The sequence below is a fragment of the Psammomys obesus genome, unplaced genomic scaffold (genome assembly GCF_907164565.1).
Source record: "Psammomys obesus unplaced genomic scaffold, mPsaObe1.curated_primary_1811, whole genome shotgun sequence".
Classification (NCBI taxonomy): domain Eukaryota; kingdom Metazoa; phylum Chordata; class Mammalia; order Rodentia; family Muridae; genus Psammomys; species Psammomys obesus.
Window position 1 is genome coordinate 12,586,303 of NW_026594428.1, and position 18,984 is coordinate 12,605,286.

Here is an 18,984-nt window from a genome sequence, read left to right on the forward strand (position 1 = left end):
AATAAAGTGTAATTAATAAAAAAAATAAAAGATTAAAAAAAAAAAAAAAAGATGTACTAAGGCAGAGAGGCTATCAGAATCCAGGTCTTCTACTGAAGAAATCATCTAAGCCAGATCCATGGGGCTCTCATGCTAATCATTGCTTCTTAGAGCATCTTAAAAATGATATGGAAGTAGTAATGGTCTCTGCATATTTTTGTTTAGTTCAATAAGATGTTACTGTTATGACAGTGTGCTATAGGAAACTCAAGATTGATCATTACATTGGTCGTATCAGTGGATGAGTTATGTTGAGTCAATCATTTGACCGTTGTTGAATAAACTCCAACACCAAGCAAATAGCTATTGAATACTGCTATTGGCAAGGCAGTGCTAATGTTGGGGAGATGCTGGAGAACAGGGAAGAGTGAGCCCTTCCTGTGTAGAGTTCATGGTTTAAAATGGAGAAGGAGATGGTAAAGAAATGAACAAGGAAATAAACATGCAGTGAGGAACCGTGAAGAGCACTGTGGGAGAGGCAAACATACTCTGGGGGAACAGTGGTCATCTGACTTGATTGTAGGCGGCCAAGGAGCCTGGTTGGCTTTTCCTGGCTGTGTCACTGAAGAGCGTACCCACTGTGGGCATTTGGTCACAGTGAGTCACGAACTCCCAACTATGCCTTTGTCAGTCTTTGTTGCATAGTTAATTGCCTTTTGCCAGAGAGTGTGGGTATTTATTCATTGGTCAAGAGAGACAATTCTTTCTGGATATATGGATTTGAAGTTCTCATGTAACAGACATTGACTGGGATTTTTCAACAAACTTTGCTCAATGGCAGGACATTTCTCTTTAGTATTTAAAAGCATAGATTTGCCTCTCATTTTCTCCTCATCTGCTGAAAATGGAATGGAGGCTCCAGGTTCACCATGCTGATTGGGAATGGAAGCCACTGGTTGGTTGAGGCGTTTTCTTTTCATGTTCATGGTTGATGTCAGATGTTACCAACAGAAGCTGTGCCACTCATCTGGACAGCTTAAAGAAAGGCTGTTATTTCTCCTCATTACATATTCTTTTATTTTTACTCCATACCATATGTTCATGGGCTGTATCTGTCTTGTTTGCAAAGTTAATATGGTGCTGCCACTCTCAGGTGGAATTACCAGGAGAGACATATGTTTTCCAGTGGGGCGTGGGGAGGACTGGTGCTGAGGGAGGGCTCTGTCTCCCTGTTTAATTAGAGAGTTGTTAGGGTTGTTTGTTCTGCTGTGCACTGCGCATGTGTGCACACAAAGGGAGCAGGCAATGAGTGAGCCTGCTGGGTGGAGGTTCCACTCTGGCACACCCGTGTGGGCTCATCCATGTTTACTGGAGGTGTTGGCTTTGCTCCCTCTTGTAACACCTTTAATAATTTCTTCTGTCTTTCTAGTTAGTCACTGCTCTTTGGCAAGAAATGAAGAGCATAGGCACTAGCGCCCACAGAGATTCATGGTGGAGGGGTCAGGGTGGTGCTGTTCTGTTCATTGTTCTGGCTCACAGATGCTCAGAGAGCCTGAGGTGGTCATGTGCTTATTGGACAGAGTCCATCTTGCTAAAAGCCAGTTCACCTGTTTCCAGAATCTCTCCTAGCTACACACACGTACTTACACACGCACGCACGCACGCACGCACGCACGCACGCACGCACGCACGCACGCATGCACACAGACACATGCACTCGGATTCTAGGGTTGCTTGCCTTTGTTCATGGATTCTTTTCTAATGTAACAAGACAGGGATAGTTTCCTGTGTTAGTTTGACTTCTCCTGTTCCGTTAAGAACACACCGCACTAGCAATGAAGTTTAACCCTGAAGGATTCGTCTAACTTTGTAGCTGTCTTCATGCATTTCAACTCATGGTTTGGGTTATTGTGGGTTATACTCTTAAGAGTCACCTTCATTTCTGTGCTTGGATTTTCCTTTACCCAACATTTTTATCTTTTATGTTTATGCTGTGCAATAGATTTTTTTAAGCTCTCTAAATTATTGTTTGAACAGAGGTATGGAATGCTCATGGAAGCAGGCAAGTTATGTGAATGCATGTGTGTATATGTGCACATGTGTGTGTGTGTGTGTGTGTGTGCGTGTGTGTGTGTAGTTAGGAGAAACTCTGGAAACAGGTGAACTAGCTTTTTAGCAACATGGACACAGTCCAATGACTATCTTTCTTAGCTGCTGCTGTGTTATTTGTAAATAAAAACAAAAATAATAACAACAAAGCTAAATCCAAAACCAAACTAAACAGAAAACTCAAAGAAACATGTAAGACTCCTCACAGCTGTGGCCACCCTGTGGTCACAGTCCACTTCAAAGTGTGTGGCCTTCAGTGGCCTTGTCCTGTGTTACTTTCAGCATATCCTGGTCTTCTGCTCAAAATGTACCATTAAACCTCATATTCTGTGATTTTTGAGCCATGTCCTGAAGGTTACGCTTAGAGTGATAAGATGTGAAATGGGACAGTAGAATGTGATCTCAAACACAGACATCCATCTACCCGCAGGAAAGCCTGCTCTGCAGCCTATTGTTCGTGAAGCTGCAGATTCAGTTTCTGCCGTGCAGGCTTGTGGTTAGGGGGTGTTTGCTGAAGTGGAGCCAGAACCCTGCAGGCTTGCACATTGCTTCTGTCAGAGTGGAAGCGTAGCCTGCATGCCTGTGAGGACTGGGACAGAAGAACCCGGGAAATTGATGTTTGGAAGAGATTCATTCTTACCCATTCTTATCTCTTAAAATACTATGTTCTAGAAGTCCACAAGTCCACAAAACTTAGAAGTGTGAGGTCCTGGAAGCAGCTGTCAGTTTTCTCCCTTTTCCTGTTCTTCATCTCTCTCTTTCAAGTTAAAAAAACCAAACTTAAATGCTTTAATGATTTTGGAACGTTCTTACATCACATGCATCCATTATAGAGCGTGCTGTGGCACATGGGGGCAGTCTCACACACGTGCACCTTGATTGTCTTTAATTTTGACCCTTAGGAAAGAACAAGAAAAGGTCTTCCTAGGATGAGATAACTTGGGGCAGGCCTGCCAATCAAAGACCAACTGTGATGTAATGTGACCACTGGCACCAAGTGGCCATTCCTGAGATGTAATATTAGTGACCAATGTCTGCCTGGTTTTGTCCCTTCTGAGGTTTGGCTGGAGAGTAGTCTTCTGTCTTTGTGCATGTGTGGAGTGCCATGGTTCCTCTCTTCCGTGCTAACAGCTGAAAGGGTGCCCACTGAATGTGCTGTGGCTGTTTTTGTATTGTTTTCAGACATCACTTCTCACACTGTGTTGGTTGGGACAGCTGCTCCAACAGGGATTAGCTTCAGCTTTGAATTCCATATCCTAGCACTGCCTTGCCAGGAAAGACTGTGACCCAAGAGGGTCATCTTGATACTGTGCCCTGAATTTGATGACAAGTTTCTAAATCTGGTTTTGATGTCTTGTTTCTTGAAGATTTTGTCACTGAATGAAAAACAAAAATGACACAATTTCCAGAGCAACTGGTGGATACGTTTTGAATATTAAAGGCTGTCTGTGAACACAGCCCCTCATACACCCAAGGATATTGTGACCTTAGACCGAGGCCTGTGTACATAAGCACTGTGACCAGGTCAGTTCTGCTAAGAAATACAACTTTACTACAAGTAAAAGATACTTGATCATGGCATTCAAATAAGGGTCTCCAGATGAGAGTTAAGAGTTCTCTCTTCCATACACTTTATCTTTGGGGTTTTGGAAAGAAATTAGATAATTGTATCTTTGTGGCATACATTCTTATGGACTCTGAGTTGGATGTCCTAGAACTTACTGTCTAGCCCTAAGTAGGCCAGGACTGTGTGTAAACTAGACATTATGGCCTCCGGTCTTAAGCAAACTGTTCTGATTGGCATAGTTTCTTGTGGTTTGTTCAGATCATCTAGTTTTGCTTTCATTGTAGCAGCCTAAGCACCCTCTGCAAAATGGATGGCACTGCCCATTACAGGGCTAGTGAATGCTTTGGAATTGAAGCAGATCTTAGAGCAAGTAGTTGACTGTTCAAACATTTGGTGTCATGAACTGAACCATATCCTTCCAAATGGCAGACACGGAAGTCCAAACTCACAGCATACCCCGGGGATGTGGTTGACTGTGTATTTGGAGCTAGGAATTTTAGTGAGATTCTTAATGTTAAATTAGGTCATATGAGTGGACCATCACCAAGAGCAAGACACCAAGGACTCTGCACAAAGACCCTGTGAGGACACCACAAGAAAGCATCCATGTGCAAGCCATGACAGAGGCTGTACAGCAAACTGGATCACCAACACTTTGATTTTAGACTTCTAAATCCCCAAACTCTCAGAAAACGCATGTTAAAGTCATGCCTACTCAGCTTAGCATCCAGCATCAATCTATTGAAGGCCTCAAAGTGTGTTCTGGAAGGGAGGGAGAATCGTGGCACTAGATTGGGAAGGAGGGTTTGGTAGTTCGAAACCTTATTTTTGAGTCTGCAAACTTGGCAAGGAAGACCATTAACAGAGGTCAATCTGTACACGGTCATGACCTTGATAGGGGATTATTAGGATCCAATCAAGCTTCAATTTTCTAGAAATGGGTTACCAGGATCCCCCACCTCCAGAACGCTCAGAAGGAAATCTCTGCTGTTTATGAGCTACCTAGACAATGGCGTTTTGCTGCAGTAGCCAGAATGGACCTGAGAAGAGAGTCTGTTCATTTACTGACTTGAGTTCCCCAAGGCTGCATTTGGTGTTTGGCCTTTTCCACAGCACAGAATGTTTGAGTGGAGGAATCCCCAGGAACATGCTGGTCTGCATGCTCACAGATCGACCGTACAGCTCACTAGCACCCATCATCCACCTGACCCAGAGTGGCACCCAGGAGTCTGGATTCTTAAAAAGGGCTTCAGGTAATTCCAATGATAAAAATGCACTTTGAGGAGGGATCATTTCATCAGGACCCCAGTTTAAATATGAGAAGTCTTGGTCAGATGCTGTGCATATTTCTGAGCTGTACTGGCCTCTGGGCTCCTGGGACTGTTTGCACCCAACCTTCAATCAGGTGAATGTTCATTGTAAACTTTCCTCATCTGTTTTATTTTTAAAAAAAATAAAAAAAAACCCTCCCCCCTGTGTGTGTGTGTGTGTGTGTGTGTGTGTGTGCACTCAAATGTCTGTGAGTGCCAGGAAGACTAGAAGAGCTACCCAAGTGGGTGCCAGGAATTGGATTCTGGTCATCCTGAAGAGCAGCCAGAGTTAACCACTGAGCCATCTACCTCCCAAGCCAGTTGTTTCTCTTCTTTCTTCCCAGTTTCTATCCCTCTTAATTCCCCTCTTCCCCCTGACCCTTTCCTTAGTCCATTGCATGTGATTTTGAGTGACGTTTCCCTCCTGTTAGCTCCTCCCATGATTGATCTGGTGGTTAGGACTGAACTTGCTAGCAACCCAGCCAGAGCAGGTTGCAGAGCGTCTGACCTCCCACCCTGGGGACTCCTCTTCCTCCTCTTCCCTGTCTTCACCAGGCCATATACGAGGTGCCAGTTCAAATGCGTTGGCTGACATTCAGCTAGACTTATGGTGCTTGAAGGCGCCCACCACACTGCTCAAAGCTCCACCTGACTTCACTTTCTTGAGACTTTTTTTTTTTTTTCACAGTTAGAACACAAGGTGGTTGCCAGGGCAGTGCTGCCCATTGCCTTAGTGTCAGATGGCCAGGAGTTCACTGCAGCTGCGCCCTGGCTTCTCCCTCAGCTTAGCGGGACCCAGACTGCCTGCTGTCCCCCTCCCCCACCCTCTGTTTCTTCACCAGCATGCCTTGCTGACAGGGCACATTCCCTGAGCTCACTGGATTGCCACAGCCTGTGTCACCACTGTGAGCCAGTTCTCTCCTCTCGGAGGAGGGAGCAGCTTCACAGTGCTTGCTGCTGCCCAGCATTTCCTCATTCTTCAGGTATCAGAATTCCTCATCTTCCTAGAGAAAGAAGTCCCCAACCTCCATTTCTCCTCTCATTCAATCTTTTGGCCATTACAAGAATGGCTTCTCAGAAAAGACCCCTTTTGCCCAGATTTTGTTTTTGTTCTGTTTCTGTCCTTGTGGAGCTCCTGTCCCCTACAGGTCTTTCTATCTCCCCCTTCTTTCATAAGATTCCCTGCACTCTGCCCAAAGTTTGGCTATGAGTCTCAGCATCTGCTTTGATACCCTGCTGGGTAGAGTCTTTTAGAGGCCTTCTGTAGTAGGCTCCTGTCCTGTTTCCTGTTTTCTCCCTCTGCCTTTCTGAATGACAATTAATCATATTATCCAGGGTCCTCCTTTTTGCTTAGCTTCTTTAGGTGTACAGGTTTTAGTGTGCTTATACTCCAACCAAGGACCATGCATGGAGATAACCTAGAACCCCTGCACAGATGTAGCCTATGGCAGCTCAGTCTCCAAGTGGGTTCCCTAGTGAGGGGAACAGAGGCTGTCTCTGATATGAACTCAGTGGCTGCCTCTTTGATCATCTCCCCCTGAGGGGGAAGCAGCCTTACCAGGACACAGAGGAAGACAAGGCAGCCAGTTCTGATAAGATCTGATAAGGCTAGGGTCAGATGGAAGGGGAGGAGGACAGCCCCTATCTGTGGACTGGGGGAGGGGCAAGGGAGGAGAAGAGGGAGAGCGGGAGGATTGTGAAGGAATGAGGGAGGGGGCTACAGCTGGGATGATAAAGTGAATAAACTGTAATTAATAAAAAAATAAATAATAATAATAAAAAAGAATGGCTTCTCAGGGAAAAAAAAAAGTTACCCAAGTCTGAATCTGATTAAAATTAAAACTGTTACTTGGGCTCAGTAGGTGATTCCCTAGGCACGCATAAGCTGAGGACCCAGCACCCACACAAGAAGTGTAGCAGTGAGTGCTGGGAAGTCCCAGTGCTGGGGAAGCGGAGGCAAGCAGATCCTTGGCGCTCTTTGGCTAAGCAGATGAGCAAGACTGATGGGTTCCAGGTTCAGAGAGAGCTCAAAAACTCCATCTCAGAAAATAAGATCGAGTGTGAGGAAGACTCTTGATGTGGCTCTGCAGACTGCTCATAACATGTAGAGACATTACCCCCACCCCTGCCACCAAGAAATTATTACCTTATCTCATCCCTCTCTATGACTAATCTCTTGGCAATTATTTGAAACACTTTTTACAGTACTAGGTAGGGATCAAACCTTGGGTCTGAGGCATGGTAGGCAAACACCTGACCACTGAGCTTCCTTCCCACATAGGTTTCAAATCAATCTAAAATGGGACTCATGTTATAATTTAGAGCACCTGGTTTTATTTGGTGCCCCATTCTCTCTCTTTTGTTTTTTTTAGGACAGGGTTTCTTTGTGCAGTCCTGGCTGTCCTGGCATTCACTCTGTAGACCAAGCTGGCCTGGAATGCAGAGATCCACCTGCTTCTGCCTGACAAGTGCTGGGATTAAAGGCGTGCACCACCTCCACCTGGCTTTAGAGATTTACTTTGTTACTTAATTGTGTGTACACTTGGGAATATGATCATTAGTAGCAGATGCCCAAGGAGGCCAAAGGTACCAGCTCTCCTGGAGTTGTAGATGGTGGTGAGCAACCTGATGTGAGAGCTGGGAGCCAGACTTGGGTCCTCTGTAAGAATAGCAAGTACTGTTGACCACGGAGCCGTGTCCCCACCGCCTGTTTTTCTCTTAATGGCGTGCAATGTGATTTCATGTGGCATTTTCAGTCATTAATTTTGCAGAATCAATATGGAAGATTCAGGATTTTCTGATATTAAGGCAGATGGTGCCAGTGTGCCAAACACTTCGGAAAATAAGTAATCATTTTTCTGGTGGGGTGATTCGGACTTTGAATGATGCTTGGTAAATTATTAGGCTTTTGAGATCTTCACTTCCCCTCTCCTCCCCCCCCCCCACCACTTTATCCTCCCGTACTTTCCCTTGGGGCAATTGGAATTGAACTCCAGGCCTCATGTATGCTAGGCGTTTGCCCTACCACTGAGCAGCTCTGCCACCCTCTTGCTTATATCATGAGAGCTACTGGAATGTTAGATGAAACTGGCATAGATTGAAGGCTGTGTCTGTGTTCAGTCTGCAGTCACATGTATTTCAGTAAAGGGAAACAAAGCTCTGCTTTTAGAGCCCTGGTTCGAAAGAGATTCAAAGCTAAAGATTTCTTGCAGGTTCCACACCAGAGCCAGGAAGGGGTCCAGTGGTCTTTTTACAGACCTTTCTTTCAGCTCTTGACGCTATTCATCTCATGGTACAAAGTGGGGTAGCAGAGGTCAAGCTTTCGCACATGGAAAGAACCACACCCTTCCATTCATTATTTAAAAAATGTATCCTGGCACCCCCCCCCCCTTTCTGTGATCCTTCTCTTGGCCCTATAAGAAATTTATTCAGTGTGGCTACTTGATTTAACTTTGCAAAACTAGCCATAGAGTAATGGGAAAAATAATGCAATTTTTCCTTGTCAAAGGCTTATAGAACTAGCTGAAATAGTTTTTAATCATAACCAGCCATTGGGGCTTTTTTTTTTTTTTTCTCATCTAAGTTGTCCACATAGCCTGAGGTCTATCTCCGTCTCTGGCCAGCTTGCCTTTTGGTTTGACTTTATTTCCAGCTTCTGCAGCCACCCAGACCCAGGTCTATGAAATACTTTAGACATCAGTTTAGTGGCAGGAAGGGCTGGGGTCTGAGTGATCTGTGCACAGAAAGCTAAGCCTCTGGACTCTCATTTCCTTGTTGAGTGTGGAGGGAGTGCCTCAGCTCTCTTGTGGCCTGTGAGCATCAAGTGTAGACTGATATTTCTTACCTACAGGATTCTTTTCCTCCTTAAAACTATGGTGTGCAATCCCACCACTCAGGGAGGCAGTTCTCTGTGAATTTGAGGCCACCCTGGTCAAGGACAGCCAAGGCTACACTAGAACCCCAGTCTCAAAAAGGTCAAAAAAGCAACCAATCAAACAACTAAACAACAACAACACCTCAGAACAAACAAACAAACAAACAAACAAAAACTGTGGTGCATTTTGAAAGGGAAATAATCTGACCGTTATCCAGGTTTTTTATTTCCACAAGGAAAGTGTTATTTTTGCATTCTTTGAGTCTTTCTGTGCACCTTTCCCTATTTTCTTACATTTGTATTGGTCTACAAGCATGTGGGTTGGGTCTCATTTCTTTCATATTTTTTGAGATTAATATTATAATCTCAATAATTATGTTAAATTATAATTTTCCCTTTCCCTTTCATTCCTCTAAATCCTCCCATATACCTTTCCTTGTTCTCTTTCAAATGCATGGCTTTCTTTCCTTTAATATGTAAACATATAGTTTATATATTTAATGGATAAGTTTGCTCAGCATGTATAATGTTACACCACACACACACACACACACACACACACACTTTTAAAGCTGATTAGTTGGTACTGGATAACTAATTGGTATGGTCCTCACTGGAGAAAAACTATTTCTCCCACTCGCAGAATTCCTTAGTTGCCTGTAGTTCTTTGTCTAGGTTTGAGGCCTTGTGAACTTCCCCCTTCCATATTAGCACACGTGTTGTTGCTCTTGTTCAGTTCATGTTTAGGTGGTCATGTTGGTGACACTTCATGGGTGTAGCTTCTCTGACATTTCTAGGAGATACAATCTGAAAGCAAACTGCCCTGGCTCTTACACTCTTTCTGTTTCCTCTTCTGCAATGTTCCCTGAGCCTTAGTTGCAAAAAAGTTGTGGGTCTCATTTCTGAACTGACTCAGACAACTGAACTATCCCAGTGATGGCAAGTGGGAGGAGACAGTTGGTTACATGGCAACAATATTAGAATTCAAAATGATGTTAGTGATTCTGGGAGGGGCACAGAAGTGAGGATAAAAGGAAAAAAAAATCACTGGGCTGCAGATACGGGCGTCAGGAGGCGTTTGTGTAACCGGCAAGGAACCCAGGTGTCCTTCTTCAGCACTAAATAAACTAAGCAAGGTGTTACACACCTATAACTCAGGAGGTGGAGGCAGGAAGAACAGAAGTTCATGGTCATCGACCCTGTCTCAGAAGTTTGGGGTGGGGGTCAGTTAGAATAAAGCAACTAGACAGATTTATTTAGTACAAAAATAAATCTGAAATCAGGCCAGAAGCCATCTGTGGGTGGGGATCATGAGACGAGTGAGTCACCTGGGTGATGTGGCGTGCTTGCTCTTAAAGCCACCCTCGTGTTGAGGTGGAGAAGTAGGTCTCTCACTGAATGAAAGTACATGCAGCGATTTACAGAACTATCCACCATGGCAGCAGCCACACGACACGCAGTGTGTCTTTATGAGACCAACTGCCTTTTAGTGCACACGGATAACTTTGTTTTATATGTAATGTAAATATATATGTGCCTTATGTAATGTTTCCCCGAGACATACACATGCTCGTCGTAATTGTCATACATGTTTGCCTTTGTCTCCAAAATATGGAATATCCAGTCAGATAGCAGTAATAAATATGTCAGCTAAAAGACGATGGGTTTCCTTTTGTTTTAATTAAGACAGCTATAGTGGTCTTTTGGGTACCATAGTTAACTGCTTGCAAGAAGTTCACTGACATCTTGAAGATGTTCCTGGTTGCTGGAACCAGGGATTAGGGATTGGTGGGAATGGTCTGTCTGGATGTTCTTGCTTCTAGGTCCCCAGGCTAAATGCTATAGACACGAGAGCTAACCGCCTTTAAGAAAGGAACTAAACTTCGTTTTTTAAGAAGAAAAGACTTTGTTGGTCAGTGAGTGAGGGTAAAGCTTATGCCCTGCTACTTGGGGCCTGGCCCTGCCTAACTCCCGGAGGGAAGCTTGTGTTCTGCTGTGGTTGTTGTCCTTCAAGGGGGTGTGGGCACAAGGCACTGTGCTCCACAGCCACAGACAGGCACTGGTAGTCCTCTTCCTAGAGGTCAGTGACGAGGCCGGGCACAGCAATGGGGCAGAGGTCTTCTCCTCTTACCTAGATCCAGGCCCCAGAGATATCCTGGAGTGTAGACCACAGGAAGTAATGCAGCTCCCCTTTTTGGTTGGAGTGACAGGAATCCAGGAGCGGCTGTACTGACGTTGTCAACCATGCAGCATGCCATCACTTTCATTTTACCCTGGGCCTCGATCACAGTGAGGCTTCTGAGTAAGGATGGTGTGTGTCCAGCCGGAGATCCTTCCTTTACACTGCACAGTTTACCTGCTCTTATGATCTCTGGAGCATGCGCTGAGCCCATCCTGTGATAACTGCAGCATGCTAGAATCAGACAGCCTGCTTATAACTGTCTTCACCCCAGCATCCCATCATGGGCCAGGTGGTCGCTGTATGGTCCTGGGAACTGTTTGACAGGATGGACCAGTGGAGTCACTTGGGCTTTGCTCAGGCTTTGCCCCATGAAATCCTTGGGCTGGTCTGAGGGTGTGACGATGGGCTATCTGATGGTTCTTCTTCAGAGGACAGTCGAGTGTTTTCATACTGTTGGGTATTTCATAGTGTCAAATATCTCATAGGTTCCCTACAGTAGGCAGAGACCTTAGGATGCAGTAGTATTCAAATCAAGGTGCTCATGAAAACGTCTCTCATGGTGGAGTGATAGGGACTACCACACAGCAGCGAAACGATGGCCTGCTGAAGTGCTGGCTCCTAAATGGGAGTCACCCTGCTGATGGGGAATGGCAAGACCCGAGGAGCGTTCAACACCTGTGATCATTAATGTGGGTGAGGACTGCTGATACGCAGATATTAAATGTGCAGGTGTCCTGTGGCCAGACAAGGAAACAGATGTGATTGATGTCACCATCAAGGTCTGTCAGTGTGAATGATGGCCTGTGTCAAACAAGAACAGATTTAATGTAGTTAGGTTCAAACATCATCTGAAAAATAGAACCCCTAGGGTTTTTGAGTGTCTATGAATTCAGCACAGGCAGCATGCTGCTAAAAAAAAAAAAAAAGAAGTTCACCACAAATTCATCATACAAATCTTTTAGTTTTAGTAGCTTTTGGTCTGAATTGTCAAATGCTGGAAGCAACCAAGGTCTTGTTAAGTAGATCAATGGGTAAATTTTAATATATTATACAATATGGCATTATATACAAAGGATTAAAAGAAGCATGCTGTTAATCCACAGAAATACAGTGTGGAATCTTCTTTCCGTGTTGCTGCATGAAAGAAGCAAAATGGAAAAGCTACTCATTAAGTGAGTCCATGTAACTGTGTATGATGTTCTGGGAAAGGCAAAACAATGGAGGCAAGAATAAGAGCAGTTTTCCGGGTCTTGAGAGAGGGAAGGATACAGAGGGGATTTTTAGGATAGTGAAGTTGTTCCGCATCATCCTGTGGTGGAGAATACAGCATGCATTTGTCAAAACCCAAAGCATGTGAACCACAAAGAGCAGAGCATTAGCGACTTCAGTTAGCAGTCACACACTGAAAATGGTTTGCCCTCTGTAACAAATGGGCCACATCCAAAATGCAAGATGTCTATGATGGGTGAGATGGTAATCAGGGGAGAGGGAGTGTATGGGAGCTCTCAGTATTCTCTGCTGAAGTCTTTTATAAACCCCAAACTGTTCTTAAAGATTATTTGTAAACTGGTGACAGCGCTTCTAGTCCTTTCCACATGAAGTGGCATGATGATAAGGCTGACCTAGAACCAGGCAGCCTGGGTTCACATCTCAATGCCATCCCACCTCGCCCTGGAGCCTTTAGGCAAGTTCCTGACCTCTCTTTGCTCATCTGTGTAATGGGGACAATGATCATACCTTCCTCACTCACAGTTGCTTGTAAGGATGAAGCAAGTGACTGTGAAACTCTGGGGACAGAGCTCTGCCCATTGCACGTCAGCTATTTCATTCATCCGGAAAACACCCTGCACTGGCAGATGGAAGGGTCAAAGGCTTAGGGCACACCTCCTAATTCTCAGGTTTCACATACTCTCATGTACATGGTGCTCCTCAACCTGGAACATGCCTCTCCTTCTCACCTGGCTAAAGCTGACTTCTTTCGGAAGACACAATTTTAAAGTCATTTTTTGCCCTAGACCTTTCTATTTCTTATGCAGCTAGGGGCTCTCCTCTGCTCCTACAGCAGCTTGAGTTGTACTTTGGTACAGCATGGTGATTTACCTCTGTGCTTTCTCGTATTTGTTGGGTGGACCCAGGATTCGATATAGTGTCAGCTGCTAGCCCAGGACCTGGCACATGCTCAGCAGCATGAAAACAGTAATGATTTCCTACTGCAGGAAGTTGGATGATACAGGATGTTGGTCCTATTAGGTGAGATGATTAAATAGAGATAGATGATTGCACCTGAAGGTATTCAGGGTCCATTGTAATGAAGAAGGTTCCTTTTACCTTAGTTGTGCTATGACAGTGACCACATTTTTCAGAGGGTTTGGCACAGTCCTGGCAGCAGGGTCATGCATGCACAGGTGATGGGGACTGCTGTTTTTATGTCCATTTTCATGCAAGGATTAATTGAAAATTATTTGCTTCAACACAAAATCATTTATATTATTCATGAATATTTATCTGAAGGAATCAGACAGCATATCATAGACATGCTGCACAGCCATATTCATCATAGGATTGTTTACAGTAGTAAGGTTATAATATTGTTCTAAGTGCGTTTTGGATAAACGATTAAAGAAAATGTCACAACACATGCCCATACACACACACACACACACACGCACACACACACACACACACACACACACACACACACACACACACACACCTGTTAAGAACAAAACAATGGAGTTTTCGGGGAAGTTGGTGTAAATGGAGAGATTATTATCCTGTTAAACAAAATAACCCAGACCCAGAAAGCTAACCAATTGTATGTCTTCCCTTACATGCTACATCTAAGAAGAAGAGGAAAGGAGGAAAGGACACAGAAATGAAGGTGGAAGGGGCACTATTAAAGAATAGGAAGGAGATCAGTGGAAGGGGCAGGAAGGATAGGAGTGGGGGAAGCTGGGAGAGGGATACAAAGTATTATTATCTACATGTGTGAAAATGTCATATTCATTCTATTTCACACAGCCTGTACACACGAATTTAAAAGCAAACTGACTTGGTTCATCTTCTTTTAATTGTAAATTTGATTTCAGTGGACCCTAAGATGATAATATCTGGATATGACATAGTCATTGTGTTCATGACAGCTGTGATTATTTACACAACATCTATACAAGCTTGGACCTGTCAACATTTTGTCATAGGTGGGAGAGGGTGTCAAGAGGTGCTATCCCTCCCTGTTGGCAGTGGTTGTTAGGGGTCATTTTTTCAGTAGTCTGGCCACCAAAAGGCAGCCATGATCCGGTAAATAACTTCTCAGTCAAACTCATGCAAGCAAGCTTAATCGAATGCGCACACACACTCACACACACACACACACACACATACACACACATACACACACATACACACACACACACACACACACACAGACTTGAAAGTAGGCTGGGGACTTGTTGGGATTAAAATAATGCTTTTCTTAGAAGAGGATGGGGGGATGGAAGCTGATAATTGGGGTAGAAACAGCTAAGAATCTCTATATACAATCATGAAACTGTCAAACAATAAACAATTTTTTTTATTTTACAAAGTTACAAATTTAAACATCCTCATTTTTCTTTGCTTTCAATTTAATTAAGTTTGTGTTTTTTTTTTTACAATTTTGTTCATATGTGCATTGTTGTGATCATATTTGACCCGCATTACTCTTTCTCCCCCCCTCAGACTCTTGCCTACCCTTTCTCCCAGCTCCCACCTCTACTTTCATGTTTTTAATTTTTGCACACTGAATTTTATTAGAGGTGCTTGTGTGAACACCAGCGGAGGGTTATTTCCTGGTGTGTGCCACTTTCAGTATCTGACCTTGTTGGATTTTCTGTCTGTCCATCTCTGTTTTTTTCTTTCCATGAATCTGCAAAAGTGGGTTCACAAATATGAACATTGACAAGGTATGTAATGACACCGACGATTAAAGCAAAGGATGGAGGGAAGGCAAGCAGCAAAATGGTTCAGTTGGTAAAATTGCTCACCACAAAAGCCTGGTGACCAGAATTCAGTCCCATGTAGACTGGTCACATTTGGTTCAAGGTCAGGAAGCAGTGATGACTGTTGGTGTTCACCACACTGTCTCCTTGTTCAGTCTAGGGCTGCTGCTTCACTGCTTTTTGCTCTTTGTTCTCATTCTGGTTTCTCATTAAGGCCTTGGCCTTTGTTAGCTTTGAGTGTGTTTGTCTGGTAATAAAGTTCACGGAAAGCAGTATACAGTACACATAATCACTCTCCTCTTCCCCTTCCTCCACCCTCCCACTCCCTCCCTGCCTTGGTTTTGTGAAACAGGTCTGTCTCTTTTTGTCCTAGCTGTCTTAGAATTCATTACGTAGACTAGGCTGGCCTCAAATTGACAGTTTTGGCATTAAAGGCATGTACCACCACACCCAGCACCTTTTCTGCTTTTTACAGCCTTGCCTTTATATGTTTGCTTGTTTGTTTGTTTCATTTACTACATTTAATATCACAAGAGAGACTGGACAGTTAGTAGTGGAGGGCACAGGACAAACATATAGACAGAAATCCCGTTGGCTTCTTCCCTAGGTTGAGGAAACCTTGAGCCCTTCCAGAGTTTGCTTAGGTGAGTGGTTTCTGAACTGAGTGGACTATTTAGGTTGGTTGTTCCTGCACAGGGCTTTCCTGTGACTGGGTCAATAACTCTGCCAACTTTGTTAAAGTCACTTTTCTAGTGATCTCTGAGTACATCCAAGTTAATTTCAGTTACCAGCTTGGCCAACTAACGTGTGATAGAGGCCTCATTCTCTAGTCTCATTGACAACTCAAAGCTCCTTCTGACTTCTTGGCTAGTCCTTTCCCTTGTGGGCCTATCCAAAAGGAGTCTTGCAGGTATTATTATATGTTCTTTATGGGAAGGGAATTTGAGTTTGTTTTTCTCCAGAGAGGAGATGGGCAGGTAGACTAGAGGGTGATCTTAAGAGAGGAAGCGCTAACAAATGGTATCTTTTTTTTAAAGAACTATGACATTTTCATTATTTATTATTATTTTATGTGCATTGGTATTTTACCGGCATGTATGTCTGGGTGAGGTTGACAGTCAGATCCCCTGGAACTAGAGTTACAGACGGTTGTGAGTTGCCATGCTGGTACTGGGAATTTAGCCCTGGTCCTTTGGAAGAACAGCTGGTGCTCTTAACCACTCAGCAATCTCTCCAGCCCACAAATTGGATCTTAATACCATTTTGCATGTGTGTATGAATGTGTGCATGTGTGTTCCCTTGTGTACCCCCCCTCTCTCTCTCTCTCTGTGTGTGTGTGTGTGTGTGTGTATAAGCCCAAGATGATGTTCAGTGTCTTCCTTAATTGTTCCCTACTGTATTTATCAAGGCAGAGTTTGTTTCTGAAAGCAGAGTTTGCGATTCTGGCTAGTCTATCTTACCAGCTTATACCAAGGACTCCCTGGTACTGTCAGCAGACACCTGGGAACATGGCAGCTACCATAGCTGCTTGGCTTTTATGTGGCTGCTGGGGATCCAAACTAGGGTCATCACACATAGCACCCAACAATTACATTTATTTAATGTGGGGGTGGGGCATGCCAGAGTGCACATGCAGAGGTCAGGCAATGTGTGGGGGTTGGCGCGTTCCTTTCCCCATGGGCATCCCACAGCTCCAACTCAGATCATCAAGCTTGGCACCAAGTACTTCTACCTGCTGAACCATCTTGCCATTCCCTCTTAACGCCAGTTTTAAGAGACAGGGCATCTCATGTACCTGCTCCATGTTGGTAAAGCGCCCTGTAGCTCTGGCTCTTTAGTCAGTCAAAACACAGCTTCCAGCCACTGCCATCTCCACCTGCAGCAGCCATAGTTGCATTTGAGTCAGACCCAAGAGAGAGAAGCCTCTGTGAGCATTAGAGGCTAGAGCAGAAAGCCTAGTGCTGACTACTCATGGCCTGGGGGTGTTGATTTTCCTGACTTTAGTGCAACAATTTTCACTGGGTTGGTTTTCGAAAAGAAAAATTATTATTGAGTGTAGTTTTTGTTTCCATGAGAGAAAGCCAACTTATATTTAAAAAAAAAAATAAAAACCTTCACATTAAAATGGTGATTGGTCTGTTTCTTTTGGTCATAGGTTCCTGGCGTTGACTCCATGGAGAGTTTATCATCTCATTTCTGTCATGATACTTGGTCGTGTTATCATGCAGATCATCAAGGACATGGTGTTGTCCAGGACAAGAGGTGAGAAGACTCACATCTAACTTTTATGGATTTTATTTCTAGAGCCTAAATGTCTAATGTTTGTGCAGACATACTCATTTTTTTGAACATGGAGAAAATGTCTCCCCCCGACTTGTTTTCTTTACCTTCTTTTTCCTCCATCCTTCTCTCCCTTTCCTCTAGATTTTTGAGATGGGGTCTTGCTCTGTACCCAGGCTGGCCTGGGACTCTCAGTGATCTCATGTTTCAGCTTGTTGACTGCTAGGATTATAAACATGAGTCAACGTATTGTCTGGGTTTTATATATACATAATTATATGTAAATATAAAAAATAAATATATAGAAATATATAGAATAAAAATATAGAATTATATAAAATATATTTACATATATATAAATAAATATGTATAAATAAAAATTTTAGTTCTGGGGTGAACAATGTGCCACTGAGCTACATCCCAGCTTATAATGAATTTCAGAGTGAGTAAAAAGTTTATGTGTGCTGGGCTCTTTCTTAGTTTTAAGCTCTTCACAAACCAGGGTTTTCTTTAAGTAGGCTGCTATGAGAATAGCAGTTAAATATTGCCTCCACCCTACAACCTACGCTGGGCATCTGGAAAATGTGCTAGTTTATGTAGTTTTCTTTCACCTCAGTGAAGGAAAGCAGTGAGCTTTAAAATCACTGAGAGTTACATAAATGCTTTGAATTTGATTAATGATGTTGAAAACAAGATCAGCTGTAAACATTACATTTTAAAGTGAGAGCTTGAATCATTTTTAAAGATTGCTTCAGTTTTTTAAGAGCTATGTACTATATTTTTCCATTCATCTATATGCCTCTTCCTCTAGTGTTTGAGCTAGTTTTGTAAGTGGGCAAAAATATCTCATGAACATAATGAGCCCTATGAGTGTACATGTAGCAAGAGCCATTTGATCAAAATCACAAAGGGGAGGCTTTGGTTAGGGTTCACATGAACTGCTGTGTATAAGAACTGCCCAGATATGGGGACATATTATGAGAGGGGAGCCATCTCTCAAACAAGAACTTGAGCTCCGGACTGAAAGTTATGGCGATTTTTACCATCATGGTGTTCTGTGAGTTGGTCTTTAAGGCTGGATTATGTGTAGGTCTGTCCAGTTCTTAAAGCAAACCACCATAGAAATGATTTTTACTGTGTTCAGGTGTGGAGGTAAGTCCTTCATGCCTAGCCTTTCTGGGAAGGTAAACAGATTAATTTTTGTTTGGTATTTCATGGATCCACAGATTTAAATTATATTCTTATGTACAGAAACCCTTTTCACCTTCTCTCCCCTTTTCTTCCCTCTAGCACCCACTTTTCCAAGAATAGATGCCCACTTCCTCACTTCCAGCCCTAATAACATTTGCTGTTGTATTCCAGTTGCACAGAGGCTTCCTGAGGCCAACACCACCTCACACCTCAAGTCCTGTGGGGAACTTGGGTAGGCCCTGGAAGTCCCGTGTGTCTGCCTTGATTCTTAGCCAGAAGAGGAGGGCTCTTTGTTCTTGAATGTGCTTTTGAGCAGGTTCTTCTCTCAGGAGAATGCAAGAAGGCAGAGACATTCGTGCATGTGCTCAGCAGCCTAAAAGCAAGTTGGGGCTCAGGAAGCTGAGCACCTTAGTATTTTTATATCATATGTTCACTTTGGCCCTCACCTAGGTGTGGGTTAAAAAGAACAGATGAAAAGGAGAGGGAAAGCTGGAGATCTTGGCTTTTGGATG

At 43.7% G+C, this 18,984-nt stretch overlaps 1 protein-coding gene across 1 annotated transcript in view; it reads left to right on the forward strand.

Moving 5' to 3' along the window:
- Retreg1 (reticulophagy regulator 1) overlaps positions 1-18,984 on the forward strand; it is a 143,196-nt gene that overhangs the window by 37,672 nt on the left and 86,540 nt on the right. Inside the window, exon 2 of the mRNA XM_055619012.1 lies at positions 17,157-17,263. Within this exon, the coding sequence (XP_055474987.1) occupies positions 17,157-17,263 (107 nt within the window). The remainder of the gene's footprint in view (positions 1-17,156; positions 17,264-18,984) is intronic.